The following is a 16844-nucleotide window of genomic DNA, read 5'->3' on the forward strand; positions in this document are numbered from 1 at the left end:
ACGCCTATTCCCTTCATTTTTATGAGTCATACATGCAGTACTAAAACAGCAAAATAATGGAGAAAGACTCCACTGAAAAGCGACAGCCTCGTTCCTCTTGCTCACTTCTCAAGCAACTAGTCTAACCTCCTCCTGTTTTAGACCCGCTGGTGGTTGCCTCTGTGGCATGAATCAGTATCTTAATGTTGCTCTACTGATGCATCAATTTAAAACATCACTTATTAAGTGCCTGCTAGGAGAGAGGGAGGATTTGGTTGACTTATACCATACCCTACTCATGTCAATTTTAGGCAATTATTTTAGTTCTGTTTTTCCTTATGAATCAACTTTGAGGTATAATTTATATACAAGAAAATGAAACCATTTTAAGTATCCAGTTAAATGCATACTGACAAATGATTCACCCATGTATCTGTCAGCACGCTCAAGACACGGAACACTTCCATCACTCCAAGGTTCCCACACACGCATTCACAGTCATGCTCACCGTAATTCCCAGGCCCAGACAGCCACTGATCGGTTTTCTCTGACTGTAGACTACTTCTGTCTGTCCTAGAATTTTACATAAATGGAATACTACAATATGTACTCTTAATGCACCAGGTTTCTTTCACTCATTATAAAATATCTGAAATTCATCCATGTAGTTGAGTTCATCAGTCATTCATTTCTTTTTATTAATAAGAAGTTTTCTATTTTATGCATAGAGCATAATTTGTTTACCATTCAAGTGCTGATAAACATCTGGGAGGTTTCCAGATTTTGATTATTAATAAAGTGTTAGTCACTCAGTCGTGCCCGACTCTTTACAACCCCATGAACTACGTGGCCCACCAAGCTTCTCTGTCCATGGAACTCTCCAGGCAATGATACTGGAGTTGGTTGCCATTCCCTTCTCTAGGGGATCCTCCTGACCCAGGGATTCAACTAGGGTCCCCTGCATTGCAGGCAGATTCTTTACCATCTGAGCCACAAAGCTACTATGAAAATTCCCATACAAGCCTTTCTGTGGACCTATTTTTCCCTTCTCTTGGGTAGACAGCTCGGAATAGAATTGCTGTACAATTCAAAATATCAATTAGAGGGTGGCGTTTATTTAGGTTTTTAAGAAAGTCTTGTTTTTCTCTAAGTCTACCTCCCAAATAGGGCAGTTGCCAGTAAGTTGTGGGTGTGTAATAAAAATCGCTAGGTCGTGTTTTGGGATGAGCAGGAGAGGGGCCTGTCTCCGTCCTTTGGGCTGGGGGCAGAGGGAGCTCCAAGCGCTTGAGTGGAGACAGGTTTCCCAGGAGTGGGAAGCACCTGGACGCAGCGGTCGCCCTGTCTCTTTGCAGCTGTCCTCAGGTGCTCCCGAGAGTGAGATCCTTTCTGCACGGGGATGGGGGAAGCAGAGGTGTGGGCAGACTGCCAGCTCCATCACCGGACACAGAGATGGTCAGGTCACCCCCGGCCCCCCTCCTCATTCCTACGCGCCCCGTCACCGTCCGACTGTCTGAGCCGTCAGGGTGCCCGGCCTTCGGCAGGACTGCTAAGAGGCTCTGGGCTGCTGCTTCCTCTCTCGGATTATCCATCTTCCAGAAATCTGTTGAACTTGCATTTGCTGATGATCGTTTTTCTATTCTCTTTCATTTTGGCTGGGTTTGTTATTTCATTGAAGAGTTGGCAGAGAGGAGAAAAATGATTATCTTTGGCTTGCAGTCCTCACCCAGACATCAATGAATCTGATTCAGTGCAGACATAAGTGTTAAATCAGCCCTGAGCCGCCCCTGGCCAAGCTCATCAGTGGCTGCTGCTTAGCCCCATGCACATCTTCACGTCTTTCCCTACTCACTCTCCCTGTGACATCTCGGTGACCTTCTTTCCCAAATGTTCTTTGGATCCCACAGCTCTGCTCTCACCTGGTTGCCTCCACCCTTAAGCTCCCCAAGAGCTCCAGAATGTGCTTCTCATCCCCAGCAATTCACTGGTGCTGCCTGGTTGAATTGAGACCATGGATATTTAAAAATGCTTTGTGTTTTATGCTTGTTATTACTGACAATAACAGTGAAATGTGTACTTTGAAGAAAAAAACCTGCCATGTAAAGATAAACCTCAAGCTAATTAGAGAAAACCAGATCTTTAGTTTGTGTAACATAAATTCATGATGCTGTGAAGAAGTTAACAATGCCTGTCTTCACGTGAGGAGAAGGCAATGGCACCCACTCCAGGACTCTTGCCTGGAAAATCCCATGGTTAGAGGAGCCTGGTGGGCTGCAGTCCATGGGGTCGCTAGGAGTCGGACACGACTGAGCGACTTCACTTTCACTTTTCACTTTCATGCATTGGAGAAGGAAATGGCAACCCACTCCAGTGTTCTTGCCTGGAGAATCCCAGGGACGAGGGAGCCTGATGGGCTGCCGTCTATGGGGTCACACAGAGTCGGACATGAGTGAAGTGACTTAGCAGCAGCAGCAGTCTTCACGTGAGAAGTACGTCCTCTTCATTCTTTGGCACTTCCCAAGGGCCAAAACCAATATAGGTCCCTCCCACCAAAAAACAGGGGGATGGCTGCCAGGGCTGGTGGAGGTGAAGAAGTGAGTTGTTTGCAAGAGGAAACAGGTATGGAGTGGACGTTAATGACAGCTGGGTAACAACGTGAATGCACTTACTGCTACTGGAGTCTGCACTTAACAAGGGCGAAGGTGGTAAACTTTATACTACGAATGTGCCTGCTGTCGCTCAGGCGTGTCCGACTCTTTGCGACCCCACGGGCTGTAGCCCACCAGGCTCCTCCATCCGTGGGAATTCCCAGGCAAGAATACTGGAGTGGGCTGCCATTTCCCTCTCCAGTATTATGTATATCTGGCTACAATTAAAAATAAGATATAAAGTCTCACATATCAAAATGTTACCTTTTGTCAGGATATTTTCCAAACAAAATTCTGATCTGTATCTAAACTTAAACTATGAAGCGAGTAAGGAGAGGAGTGTCAACACAAGAAACAGTCGGAAAGATAAAGAGACACAACTGCAGGGTGATGTCAATAACAGTGGTTTCCACTTACTGGAGGGAACGTGATGCCAGGCACTGTGCTAAATGCTTTACATGGGTTAATTCACTCAAAACGACTCCAAGAGACAGACGATTAGACACGTCAAGTCAGCTGCTAACAGGCTCACAGCTGGACTGGGAGAAACAGATCAACCCCAGGAAGTCTGGGTTAAAGCCCTGCTCTGACCACTACCTGCCTGGCCAGTCTGGGGTCAGAGGGTGGTGAGGAGGACACATTCGGACTTCCCTAAGCTGCAGGCTTAAGAGGCTCACGAGACCAAACCAACGGCCTACGGTGCCCCCTCTCTGTGCCGGGCGCACCGGGAGGGAGAGACTCCCGGTGGCTGACTGCGGGGGGAGGCAGACGGGCCGCAGACACCAGGCGGACACGCCGAGCGGCCTCAGAGGCGGGGACCGAGGGGAGGACCGGGAGCCGGGGGCTCGTCCAAGCCGCACAATCCCTGGCTGAACAAGTACCGACTAAAGAAATAAAATTCGCCTATAGAAATGTATTCTATCTCTGACTGCATTTGAAAACAGACCGGTAAAAGAATCAACCTCACTTTCTTCCCCTCAAAGAAAAGAAATTTAACAGACTGCGGCCATCCTTGATGTTCAAATGACAATAAGGAGGATACTGACTTTTTGTTCAGATTATACTTGAAGTAATGATGTTACAGGGATCCCGTGTTAAAATGTCCCCACACTGAAGATTCCAGGAGGCGTATGGTGACCATCTGAAATGTAAACTGCAGCAGAAAGTTCACGTTGCAACCTGAAGCGTGCACTGTCGTCCAGACAGAGAGATGAGGGGAAAGCAGACACCGGAGTGAGCCCCCCTGAAAGCCCAGATTCCAGCAGCTCTCCTCGCACCTGCCTGCTGCCCTGCATTCCTCTCAGACCCCGCCTGCCTTCGCAGCGTCCCAGGAGAACAGCTGGTAACGTGCTGACGCAAGAACTGGAGGGACGGGTCTCACCTCTAAACGCCAAAAGTCACTGCTGCTTGCGACGCTTACTTGCTTCAAGAATCAAGTTACTTCTTGAGAGATTGCGATACAAGTTACTTCTTTTTTTAACTACAGTCTTAAGAATTCTACACCATATATAGATATTCTATACTATACACAGTGAATGCATACTATACCTTGTTCCAATATCAAGCCAGCTGCCATAATCTTTGATCAAGAAGAAAAAATGCTGTAAAACAAAACAAGATACAGGCCCATTAAACACAAAGGCTACACAGAGTCAGGCTAAAAACAACGTCGCTTTAGGACTGTGTCTTTCAGATTTCCCTCAGAAGTGCTATCTGACTAGAATCAATAAGAATTCGCCTTTTATTGAAATTTTCGCTTGGACTAAAATGAGCAACAGCCTAAAAGCAGAAACAGCATCTCCACTGAGTGACATGAGCACAAAGGTGATACCTGTGCACAGCTAGAGAGAAGGCGGCACCGTCAGCAAAGTGACTAGTGACACGGAGGCTCAGCGAGCAGAAGCCAGTGTCTAATCATCATCCTGAAGATAAACTCTTTCAGGAGCTTTATAATCTAGTGCCTGATTCAGTCAATGATCAGGTGTGTGTGCTGGGTGTGTGTGGATGTGAGATGAGTGTTGTCACTGGAAGTACAGGCGAGGACAGGAGCTCAGAGGAAGGGGGCAGACTCCAACTAGGGCGGACTCCAGCCAGGGAAGGCTGTCCCAACAAGAACTCTAAACGTCTAAGCGACAAGTAAGAGGTGAAGGGGAGGCTGGGGAGGTCAGCAGAGGAGCGTGATCTGACAGAGGGGGTAACTATGAGCAGCAGGAGCCCACGGCCAGGCTGAGTCCAGGAAACAAGGGCAGGGGAGATGCACGGTGCCGGGCACAAGCAGCGCTTTGCCCGCACGCGGCTCTCCAAGCTGAGCTCAGCAGTCTGATTCTTCACACAAAATTAACCACAGCATTTAAATTCCCTTCTGTTAACATGTCTCTGCCTTTCTGCCACTCTGTGAGCACACCTGAAAGCCCAATCGTCCTGACGTTATGTGAGGTCCATGTCAGGAATACATCCAGTTCAATACAGCATAAAAGTGCTCTCCTCGGAGCCAAGTGACGAGGACTCTGATTTGGGAAGCTGTCCTAACAGCCTCGTCACCTCCAGCACACAAAGGTGACTAGCGAAGAGGGACCCTTCTCTAAAGAGAGGGCGGCTGTGGCCGTCAGCGACTACGGGGCGTCAGCAGGTCCTGCCTGACAGGAGCCTTTTGCCTCGGGGACCTCAGCCACTGGACGGTCTTATCCGGCCATTTATGTTCAGGGCTCTGGGTCGTGTGTTATCAGCTCCACCTCCAGAACGGCTGGAGATGAAAGACGGCCGTGGGAACGCGACTGAGCCCCGTAAAAAGTCCGGCCGTCGCGGCTCTGCCGAGCGCTGGCCGTGGGAGCGCGACTGAGCCCAGTAAAAAGTCCGGCCGTCGCGGCTCTGCCGAGCGCTGTCGCTGTCAACGCAGGGGAGCCCAGCTGTCCCCGCTCCACGGGGCGGGCGGCCAGCGCTCCACCACAGGACCCTGTTGGACTCCGCCCTCAGCACATCTCCCCTTTGCTCATCTGCATCTGTTCCTTCCACTGTAACGGCCTTCCCTGCTGGCTCAGATGGTAAAGAATCTGCCTGCAGCACGAAAGACCCGGGTTCGATCCCCGGGTCAGGAAGATCCCCTGGACAAGGGAATGACTACCCACTCCAGTACTCTTGCCTGAAGAATTCCCATGGACAGGGGAGCTTGGTGGGCTACAGTCCATGGGGTTGCAAAGAGTCGGACACGACTGAGCAACTAACGCTTCTCCCTGTAACAAGTCACACTTGTGAATATTAACAGTCTTCAGTGAATGCTCTGAGTCCATTCAGTGAATGATCAGACGTGAGGGTAGTGAGGGGAACCTCCTGGACTTGTAGGTGTAAAACAGGGTCTATCTGTTCATGCTATGCTATGCTAAGTCACTTCAGTCGTGTCTGACTCTGTGCGACCCCATAGACAGCAGCCCACCAGACTCCCCCATCCCTGGGATTCTCCAGGCAAGAACACTGGAGTGGGCTGCCATTTCCTTCTCCAATGCATGAAAGTAAAAAGTGAAAGTGAAGTCGCTCAGTCGTGTCTGACTCCCAGCGACCCCATGGACTGCAGCCCACCAGGCTCCTCCGTCCATGGGATTCTCCAAGCAAGAGTACTGGAGTGGTTGCCATTGCCTTCTCCTCTATCTGTTCATACACTACATATAAGAGGCCCAGCTACCTGTCCCTCTCTAGAACTTGTTATTAGAGCTGTGGTCTTGATAATATTATCCTCTTTCCTATTTCCCTTCCTTCACCCCATTCTTTTTCCTTTTTCAATCGGACTAAAACATTAAAAATCAACATTTCAAGTACGAAAATGATGTATCACCTGACTCTAAAGCTAGCTCTTCATGTTACCTTCCTATGGAAGTTAATACAACGCACCATAGAAGACCATGTATAAGATACAGGTTCTGATAAATCAAGTTAGATGATTTTTGACACCCTAAGAAGAGCATTTGTACTGCATTGAAAGTCAAAAAAATAATAATAAAAAGAAAGTAATTTATGTGTAACTTACACCAGCACTTATAACTCAGTATCTAAAGAGTTCATATACAGACATGCACTCATATTTCATTTGATTAAATTAACTTGTTTAGCTTCTCAGTCTTATTTATATTGAATATCCAGTAATGTCTTACCAAAGCCATGATGTCTGATACGTTGATAACCATGAGGAAAAGACTGGAAAAAAATAAATAAAAGATACATGTAACACAGTGAGCACATTTTAAAAGCATATTAATATCAAAATTAGAATAATCAAATGACCTAACATTCTGGTATTAGTATTTCTGCTTCTGAAAATACATTTGACAAAAGCTCTTTTCACATTATCATGGACTCCTGTCCCACAGTGATGGGCTGGACTTCAAAAATGTTACTTAACATTTTGAATATTTATTTTAAGTATATGAAGGGACATGAATTATGATTTTTTTATTAAGCTTTTCATATAAGATAATTACAGATACACATGTAATTGCAGAAATGATACAGAGGGAGCCCAAGTACCCTCTTCTTCTCCAAGATTCTTGAGAGTCCTTTGGACTGCAAGGAGATCCAACCAGTCCATCCTAAAGGAGATCAGTCCTGGATGTTCATTGGAAGGACTGATGTTGAAGCTAAAACTCTAATATTTTGGCCACATGATGAGAAGGGCCGACTCATTTGAAAAGACTCTGATGCTGGGAAAGATTGAAGGGGGGAGGAGAAGAGGATGACAGAGGATGAGATGGTTGGATGGCATCACTGACTCAATGGACATGGGTTTGGGTGGACTCCGGGAGTTGGTGATGGACAGGGAGGCCTGGCGTGCTGCCGTTCATGGGGTCGCAAAGAGCTGGACATGACTGAGCGACTGAACTGAACTGAGCTGTTGCACTCTCTGCCCGGTTTCCCTACTGGTGAGTCTTTCAAAGCTCCAGGACAATATCACAACCCGGACACTGCCACCGGTGCTGGCAACACACAAAGTGTTTCCATCGTCACAAGGATCCCTTATGATGCTTGTGTTACAGATTTTACTCTGGGTGGTTTTACCTTTTTACAGTGTTATTTGGTGTTCTTTCTACCAAGTTCAATTTTTTCCTGGGCCACATTTTTTCAGTGCTCTAGGGAATCGGAAGGTTGAAGACCTTAAGTCAGCCTTGTGTCTAAAAGAAATGTCACAATGTGCGGTAGCAGCCATTTCCAGTTTTATCTTATGCTACTAACTTCTACCACTAATTCAGCAGGTAAGTTTTCAGTTTCTATGGCATGCCAGTCACTGTGCTTATTGCTGGTAATACATCAGGTGACCAGAGCTTACCATCTAACTCAGGGAGACAAATAATAAATAGAACGTTTGCAATAACAATACAAGGTCAGGTGGTGTTAAATGTTAAGAAGAGAAGTGGATTGACTGGACAAATATCTACGAGGAGGAGACATTTAAGCAGAGACGTGGATGAGCGGAGCGGACCACGAAACCGAATGAGCAGGAGCACTACCGGCAGACCTAGCGTGGACCTACAAAAGGCGTGCGGACCGAGCGCGGACCTACAAAGGGCGTGCGGACCGAGCGCGGACCTACAAAAGGCGTGCGACAGAACCGTGCATGGCGCCCAAGGAACAGCGAGCGCGCAGCCGGAAGCGGAGTGCGCGCAAAGGGCTGCGGGAAACGAGGACGAGAGGTGCAGGGCGGACCACAGGGCCACAGTCAGGGCTGCAGAACTGGTCCTCTCTGGGAAAAGAAGCCCCTGGAAGATCTAAAGGCTGCACTATCCGTTGCGTACATAACAATTCTCGGAGGACAGGAGTACAAGCAGGGAGGTCAGCTAAGGGTCCGCTGAAGATGAATGATAATAGTGGGCTGTGGTGGTGATTGAGACGTGGACAGAAAGATGACACTGGTGACATTCAGCAAGTGGAAACACCAATGAGGGATGGGCGGACTTGAGCTTCTGCACTGGGTCAGATAAAAAAACAGGAGGAGCAGCTAGAGGTCGCCAGGAGGAAAGGGACTTGCTGAGTTCAATGTGCGCAAATTGAGTGGGTCAGAATAACATTCCGGGGAAATGTCAGTGACTTATAAGGGTTTAAAGGTCAAAGAGAAGACATTTACAAAGTCACACTTTGCCTTCTTTGCCTCAGTTCTCTCCCTTTGAATTCAGTTGTATTAAATACTTAAATACTAAAACTGTGTATTTAGTTTTTCGCTGTACTAAATAAATTTAAGGGACTAGATCTGATAGACAGAGTGCCTGAAGAATTATGGATGGAGGTTCGTGACATTGTACAGGAGACAGGGAGCAAGACCATCTACAAAAAAAAGACATGCAAAAAAGCAGAATGGCTGTCCGGGGAAGCCTTACAAATACCTGTGAAAAGAAGAGAAGCGAAAACAAAGGAGAAAAGGAAAGATATACCATTTGAATGCAGAGTTCCAAAGAAGTTCCAAAGCAAGGAGAGATAACAAAGACTTCCTCAGCGATCAATGCAAAGAAATAGAGGAAAACAACAGAATGGAAAAGATTATAGATCTCTTCAAGAAAAAGAGAGATACCAAGGGAACATTTCATGCAAAGATGGGCTCAATAAAGGACAGAAATGGTATGGACCTAACACAAGCAGAAGATATTAAGAAGAGGTGGCAAGAATACACAGAAGAACTGTACAAAAAAGATCTTCACAACCCAGATAATCATGATGGTGTGATCACTCACCTAGAGCCTGACATCTTGGAATGTGAAGTCAAGTGGGCCTTAGAAAGCATCACTACGAACAAAGCTAGTGGAGGTGATGGAATTCCAGTTGAGCTATTTCAAATCCTGAAAGATGATGCTGTGAAAGTGCTGCACTCAATATGCCAGCAAATTTGGAAAACTCAGCAGTGGCCACAGGACTGGAAAAGGTCAGTTTTCATTCCAATCCCAAAGAAAGGCAATCCCAAAGAATGCTCAAACTACCGCACAATTGCACTCATCTCACACGCTAGTAAAGTAATGCTCACAATTCTCCAAGCCAGGCTTCAGCAATACGTGAACCATGAACTTCCAGATGTTCAAGCTGGTTTTAGCAAAGGCAGAGGAACCAGAGATCAAATTGCCAACATCTGTTGGATCATCGAAAAAGCAAGAGAGTTCCAGAAAAACATTTACTTCTGCTTTATTGACTATGCCAAAGCCTTTGACTGTGTGGATCACAATCAACTGTGGAAAATTCTGAAAGAGATGGGAATACCAGACCACCTGACCTGCCTCTTGAGAAACCTACATGCAGGTCAGGAAGCAACACTTAGAACTGGACATGGAACAACAGACTGGTTCCATATAGGAAAAGGAGTACGTCAAGGCTGTATATTGTCACCCTGCTTATTTAACTTATATGCAGAGTACATCATGAGAAATGCCAGGCTTGATGAAGCACAAGCTGGAATCAAGATTGCTGGGAGAAATATCAATAACCTCAGATATGCAGATGACACCACCCTTATGGCAGAAAGGGAAGAAGAACTAAAGAGCCTCTTGATGAAAGTGAAAGAGGAGAGTGAAAAAGTTGGCTTAAAGCTCAACATTCAGAAGACGAAGATCATGGCATCTGGTCCCATCACTTCATGGCAAATAGATCGGGAAACAGTGGGAACAGTGTCAGACTTTATTTTTGGGCTCCCAAATCACTGCAGATGGTGACTGCAGCCATGAAATTAAGACGCTTACTCCTTGGAAGCAAAGTTATGACCAACCTAGATAGCATATTCAAAAGCAGAGATGCTACTTTGTCAGCAAAGGTCCATCTAGTCAAGGCTATGGTTTTTCCAGTGGTCATGTACGGATGTGAGAGTTGGACTTGAAGAAGGCTGAGTGCCAAAGAATTGATGCTTTTGAACTGTGGTGTTGGAGAAGACTCTTGAGAGTCCCCTGGACAGCAAGAAGATCCACCAGTCCATCCTAAAGGAGATCAGTCCTGGGTGTTCATTGGAAGGAATGATGCTGAAGCTGAAACTCCAGTACTCTGTCCACCTGATGCGAAGAGCTGAGTCATCTGAAAAGACCCTGATGCTGGGAAAGATTGAAGGCAGGAGGAGAAGGGGATGACAGAGGATAAGATGGTTGGATGGCATCACTGACTCAATGGACATGAGTTTGGATAAACTCCAGGAGTTGGTGATGGACAAGGAGGCCTGGGGCGTGCTACAGTTCATGGGGTTGCAAAGAGTCAGACATGATTGAGTGACTGAACTGAACTGAGTCTCAGGTTAAAATTACTACACACACACACATACACACACACACACACACACACTTTGATGAGTCTTCTATTTCTTGTCCCACATGTGCCAAGCACTTCTTGAAAGAAAGTGAAAGTGAAGTCACTCAGTCGTGTCTGACTCTTAGCGACCCCATGGACTATAGCCTACCAGGCTCCTCCGTCCATGGGATTTTTCAGGCAAGAGTACTGGAGTGGGTTGCCATTTCCTTCTCCACAAGCTCTTCTTATTTAGACTTTAATTAAAAGCCCTTCTTAAAAAATTGTGTTCACTAACAGAGATGCAGGAAAGCACATGTCTGTCACTTTACTAGTTTTTTTTTTTCTTTAATTGCATATAAGTCACTATTTTCTATGTGGTATTGACAAGGTATAAGTGCTTTTAATGTTAAATTCAAGTAAGAATCCTGTAAAAATATACTAAATTAGACTAGAAATAAGATTTCTACTATTTTTAAACCATGGAAGAAAACCTTTTTTTAAAAAATTATTATGGCATACACATAATAATATGCTATACTCAGTTCTAGCCTAAATTCATCAAGAAGAACATGCAAATTTATTCTAATATTCATTATTTCTTTCAGTATTGAATATTCCAGTTTGATTAAAGAATAATAAAACTGCTAGGAGACTACATATTTATCTCAAGTGTCTTTCAGAAAGGCTGATCAGTCCTGTGCAGATGAAACAATTTCATTGCTTCAGAAGAGCAAACAGTTGGGTTGACAGCTTCTCTTCCAGTCTTTGATTACTTAACACACTGATTGTTCCACAAATTCCTAGAAACTCAGAAACAATACTTCCTATTCCATTTGTCAAAAGTTTAGTAATCAAGACTGAGAAACCACATAAATTAGGGACATCTAGAAGCTAATTTCAACTGATATAAAATGACATAATGTTATAACACATGTATCTAATACACATTTATGAGAGAATCCAAAAGAAAACAGGATGATATCACCTGGAGTTGTAGGCACAGCTATATCTACAATGAACAAGTTACTAACTACAAGAATTTGACATTTATATTTTATAGTTTTCTAGGGGGGGGTTCCTCTCTAGCTGGGGGCATTCTAATAATATTTTATAGTTGAAAAAGCATATTTTTATGTTACAGGCTATAATCAACTATTTCCTCTAATGACTACACAATTCTGGCTAAAAGGGCGGAACATTTTTTCCCTCATTTTTATAATAAACAATCTATGTTACAGTATCTTAATAGCAATCACAGAAAATACCATCAAATGTTTACTTTCATTTCCTAAAAGTGAACAAATTCAAAGCATTCATCTTACCTTTTTGAAGATAATTGAGTAGTTACCTGAACAGCTTCAAAAGCACACATCACAAGAACAAAGGGGATTAAAATCTGTTTGAAAGAAAAACAAATGATGCCGTGGGTGCCTGTAGCATTTGAAGAAATACTTCGATTTCTCAAAATCTATCTGTATTAGTGGAAAGCAAATGCTGAAATACAATCAAGATGCCAGTGGCATGTAGAGTAGTGATCAAATGGATTTAGAAATCCACATCAAGTGATCAAATGGATCTAGAAATCCACGTCAGCAGCAGAGGCAGAAAACGATAACAACAAACGTTTCAGATAAAGCCTAGTCCAGCTTTTTGTTCTCCTGAACTCATTATAATAATTAACGACTATGTTCCAATGATCCCAAGAGGGTGTGAAAGGCACACAGGCCCAAATCAAATTAATTATGAAGCCTGAAGATCTGACTCACAGATCCTTGAACTCATCTGGTTATTTGTCACTACAACTCTGTTAACATGATTTAACTGCCTAACCGTTGCTTTCTGTGGTTTTATTTCAATACTAATTTATTCCTGATTATAAAATTCATACTCGGTAAAAAAAAAAAATGGAGAAAGGTATAATAAAATTTATATTGGTTGAAAAAAAATCCTATAAGCCAGAAATAACACCATTAATATTTTGAGATACTGTTTTCCAATGACCAGTTAAAAATACACACACATGATGCTTAAACAAAGAGGGGAGGGAGAAGATATGGAAAAGAGATGATGCTCACAACTACATAAGATTCCTGTTCAAGTGAAGACTACACGAGTGAAATAGAGTTCTAAGAGGACTTTCACTTCCAGCCACATCAGTCAATAAAAGTGACCAAATACATTTAGTCAGTAAAGCTTACTGAATTAAGCTGGAGATTACAGATTGAGCATTTAACGTAAACTTTAGTTTTTCTTTCTTTTTTTCTTGTTTTTAATTAAAGGCTCATGATCTTTAACAGACTGAGAAAAGAACTACCACCATCAAGAAAAATGTACATAGACTAAAGAAACTATTAATACACATTTCAAAATAACAGAGTATGTGACATGAGAAAATGAACATCTTTTTAACATTTCCTAAAATCACCTTTGCATTTGTGCAGTAACAAAACAGGATATTAATCCTATTAAGATACACATACTTTCAACAATTATTACTTATGTAATCTGAATAGGAAACAATCAGATTTTAGGCAGATATTAGTTCTTGTATTTAAACATACTAAGTATATAAAATGTGCCAGGCACTATGGTAGAGGGAATAAGACAAGCTTAATAATCCTAGAGAGAAAGGGAAAGAATGTGAATTACATTCCACTGGAGAGTCTGAACCCCTGGAAAGCTGATAATTTGTCATTATCTTAGAATCCTCAGGACCCAGCTGGTGCTGATAAGCCTTCAATGACATATTTATTGAATGAATAAATCAATTCTAGGGACAAGGATTATGAGAAAAGATGATAACGTGCTGGCAGTCTTGTGGGTGGGGAACACGGCTTTGGGGAACCTTTCATCTTGAGGAGCAAGGCAGTTTTGATCCACCCTTCACTTCCCAGGCTTTAATCACCTTTGATAGGACTTCCTGGGACTAACAGAGATTCTCTACTTTTTTGAAGTTAAATGGGCTTAAGACTAAACCAAGAAGATTAACTCTATTTTGGAGCATAGGCTAAAGCGTCCCCCACTCCCATTCAGCAGTGTCTGAGAAGGCGTCTACTTTCCAGCTACTTCGCTCTGCCACTTCATAATCTTAATGTCACGTGTCACATGATCTTCATGGGACAATGAGTTCCTAATCTTAATTAATCAGTATCTTAAGAAAAGAAGAAAACCAACCTTCCACATTATCAGGGCTCCCATCTTGAAAGGACTAAACACGGTCAGAAAGCAGTAGACGGAGGAAGGGTCAAAGCTAAGGAATCAACAAGAAAAGGGATTTCAGAATTCACATTATTGCAACTTGAATGTTCTTCTGAAAAGGATGTTTAAATTAACTTTCTGAAAGCTATTCTTACTATAACACAAGTATACAGTGTATCAAGAATTATTATGGGGGCTTTTCTGGTGGCTCAATGGTGAAGAATCCACCTGCCAATGCAGGAGACACAGGTCTGATCCCTGATCCGGGAAGATCCCACTGGCTGTGGAGCTACTGCGTGTGCGGTGGAGCCTGGGAGCGGCACTGTGCCCATGAGCCGCACCTACCAGAGAGGAGCCCCCGCTCTTCGCAACCTGAGAAAGCCCGCATGCAATGACAGAGATGCAGCGCAGCCCAAAATAAAGAAAGTAAATATTGTCTTAAAAGAATTGTTACAGTCAGTAACATGAATGAGATAGACTTGTATGTACCAATTTCCAAAATACATCCTTCAGGATAAAAAGCAAGAACAAAATCCCTAATTTGTATATTTTCTGGTTATATATATATGGATATATATAGTTGTTATTTAAAATTACCTGTTAACAGAAGCTATATTTCCAGTTCCAAAAAAGGCTGTCACTAAGAAGAAGACCTAAATAGAGTTAAAGGAAATGCCAGAACAAGTCAGAATCCATAGAAGCTCCTTTTCGTTTAGAGAAGGCATATCTGTTCTACCACGAGGGTAATTTGCTTTCTCTACTTGTACACTTGGTGGTAAATTGCTGAAAATGAGTGTTCCACCATATTTCCTTGTGAATGCATTTGGAAAGAACCAGGCTGAACAAGCGACATACTAAGAACAGCAAGGCCTGGGAGTCACATTCGCTCGTCACGGTCACCTCGGGAAGGTTACTATTTTCCTCCCCTCTCACATAGGCATTGGATTAATGTTATCTGTAGCTGGCAGCTAAAGATTAAAAAAAGAAGTGATAGACATTTTTAGCTGAAACACAGTTTCCGTTCAGATATGCTCGCTGGGCCCACCATACGTGACATGGCTCTTCGGGAGGCTCAGGAAGAAATAAGATGCCGTGTTTTAAAAGAATTCAGTTAGAAGATGAGAGAGTGTTAAACATCTTTTTGACATTTCTTCAACTTATATTTGTAATAGTGCAGTAATAAAAAGTAGATATTAGTTTTATTGGTGTCTAAGAACTTACTGCTAGTAAAGCATTTAAAATAGTGTTTGGTCCCCTGAAAGTGCTCGATAAATGTTAGTTACTTTATTATTATAGGCACATACACAAAAGTGGTACAGAACAGTGAGGAGGGAGGATGAGTCACGGCAGATCTCACCGAAGAAGTGGTATCTGAGTTGGTGACTTGAGCCTTAAATATATTCATGGTTCTATCCATTCAACCAATTCACTAACCAACCAATATTTATCACCTAGTATGTCAGAAGCAGAGCTAGGCACTAAGAATATAATTATAAATACAACAGTATAAAGTGCTCATATGGTAACTAAAATTTTGATGATAGGTAGAAGTGGGTAAGATTCATTAAAGGTAAATAACGGGAAAGTAAGGGCATTAATGAAGGGTACAGAAAGTTGAAGCAAGAAATACAGATTGGTGGCATATTAATAAAAAGCTGTGAACTTTATTGTGGAGACGTTCAAGAGTCAGCAAGCATTTTCAGTGAGTGATACAAACAAGAAATATCAACAACAGTGAAATATTTGATCAGGGAGACTAATAATTAGAGGCAGGAAATTCAGATATGAAGCTCTTTTAATAGTCCATAAGTTGGGGACCAGAAAAGTCTGAACTGGTGTGGTCAGAGTGGAAATGGAGGAGAGAAACTGGGGGACCTTGGTCAGGGGCTAGTTAAATATGACAACAAGTTTGACGGCCTGGGAACACAGCAACAACATTAAATGAGATGAGGTCAGGCAGAGACTGACTTTGGAGAGGGGTGGGCAGTCGTCAGTCAGTGTGGACATATATTTGGTGACGCCCAGCAGGATGTGGTGGAGCTGGTGGTAAAGAACCGCCTGCCAACGCAGGAGACATAAGAGATGTGGGTTCGATTCCTGGATCAGTAAGACAGCATGGCGATCCAGTCCAATATTCTTGCCTGGAGGATCCCATGGACAGAGGAGCCTGGTGGGCTACAGACCACGTGGTCACAAGGAGTCAGACACAACCGAAGCGACTTGACACGCACGCAGGCGGCAGGAACGGTAGTCATGTGACTCTAGAGGTCAGGGCTGGAGAGGTCGGTCTCAGAGGTGTGTGCACAGAGAGAGGTGTCAGTCAGAGCTATAGGAGAGGGTGACACTACCCAGGCACGTTTAGAGGAGAAGGTTAATGACAGAGCTCAGAGGAAAAGCATGCATCGTGTAGGAGCAAAGGAAGAGTGAGTTTTCGTGAAGGAGAATAGAGGTGGTGTAGAATCTGAGCAGAGAACCTGGATCGTGTTCTGGAGGACAAAGGAAAAGAAAGAAATCAGTTGAGGCGAATACCGTAAGAGCGGTCAAGTGAAACCAAACACATGGGACTGTGCGACGTCCACTCCTGGTCTGCAGGCCTCACACACGAGAAACCAAACACACGAGAGTGTGCAGGCCAGGAGAGGACGTCAGCACAGCAAGGACAAGCATTCAAAGGCACCCATCTAGGCTGAGGAGATCGCACATAAATGGGGAGGAAATGGTACCAGCAGGGAGCTAGGCTGTAAACACTACGGACAGATGAAGGATAATTGAGGAGGAGGCAGGGCTCAG

General features: G+C 43.8%; 1 protein-coding gene across 3 annotated transcripts in view; it reads right to left on the minus strand.

Annotated features, from left to right (window-relative positions):
- Window positions 1-16844, minus strand: part of PIGN (phosphatidylinositol glycan anchor biosynthesis class N) — a 105284-nt gene that overhangs the window by 18856 nt on the left and 69584 nt on the right. For all 3 annotated transcript variants that reach the window (XM_061400365.1, XM_061400366.1, XM_061400367.1), the window contains 5 exons: window positions 14652-14707; window positions 14031-14106; window positions 12179-12252; window positions 6767-6809; window positions 4173-4225 (listed from right to left, as the gene is read on the minus strand). In XM_061400365.1, coding sequence (XP_061256349.1) covers window positions 4173-4225; window positions 6767-6809; window positions 12179-12252; window positions 14031-14106; window positions 14652-14707 — 302 coding nt within the window. The remainder of the gene's footprint in view (window positions 1-4172; window positions 4226-6766; window positions 6810-12178; window positions 12253-14030; window positions 14107-14651; window positions 14708-16844) is intronic.

Source organism: Bos javanicus, chromosome 24, assembly GCF_032452875.1.
Source record: "Bos javanicus breed banteng chromosome 24, ARS-OSU_banteng_1.0, whole genome shotgun sequence".
NCBI classification, from domain to species: Eukaryota; Metazoa; Chordata; class Mammalia; order Artiodactyla; family Bovidae; genus Bos; species Bos javanicus.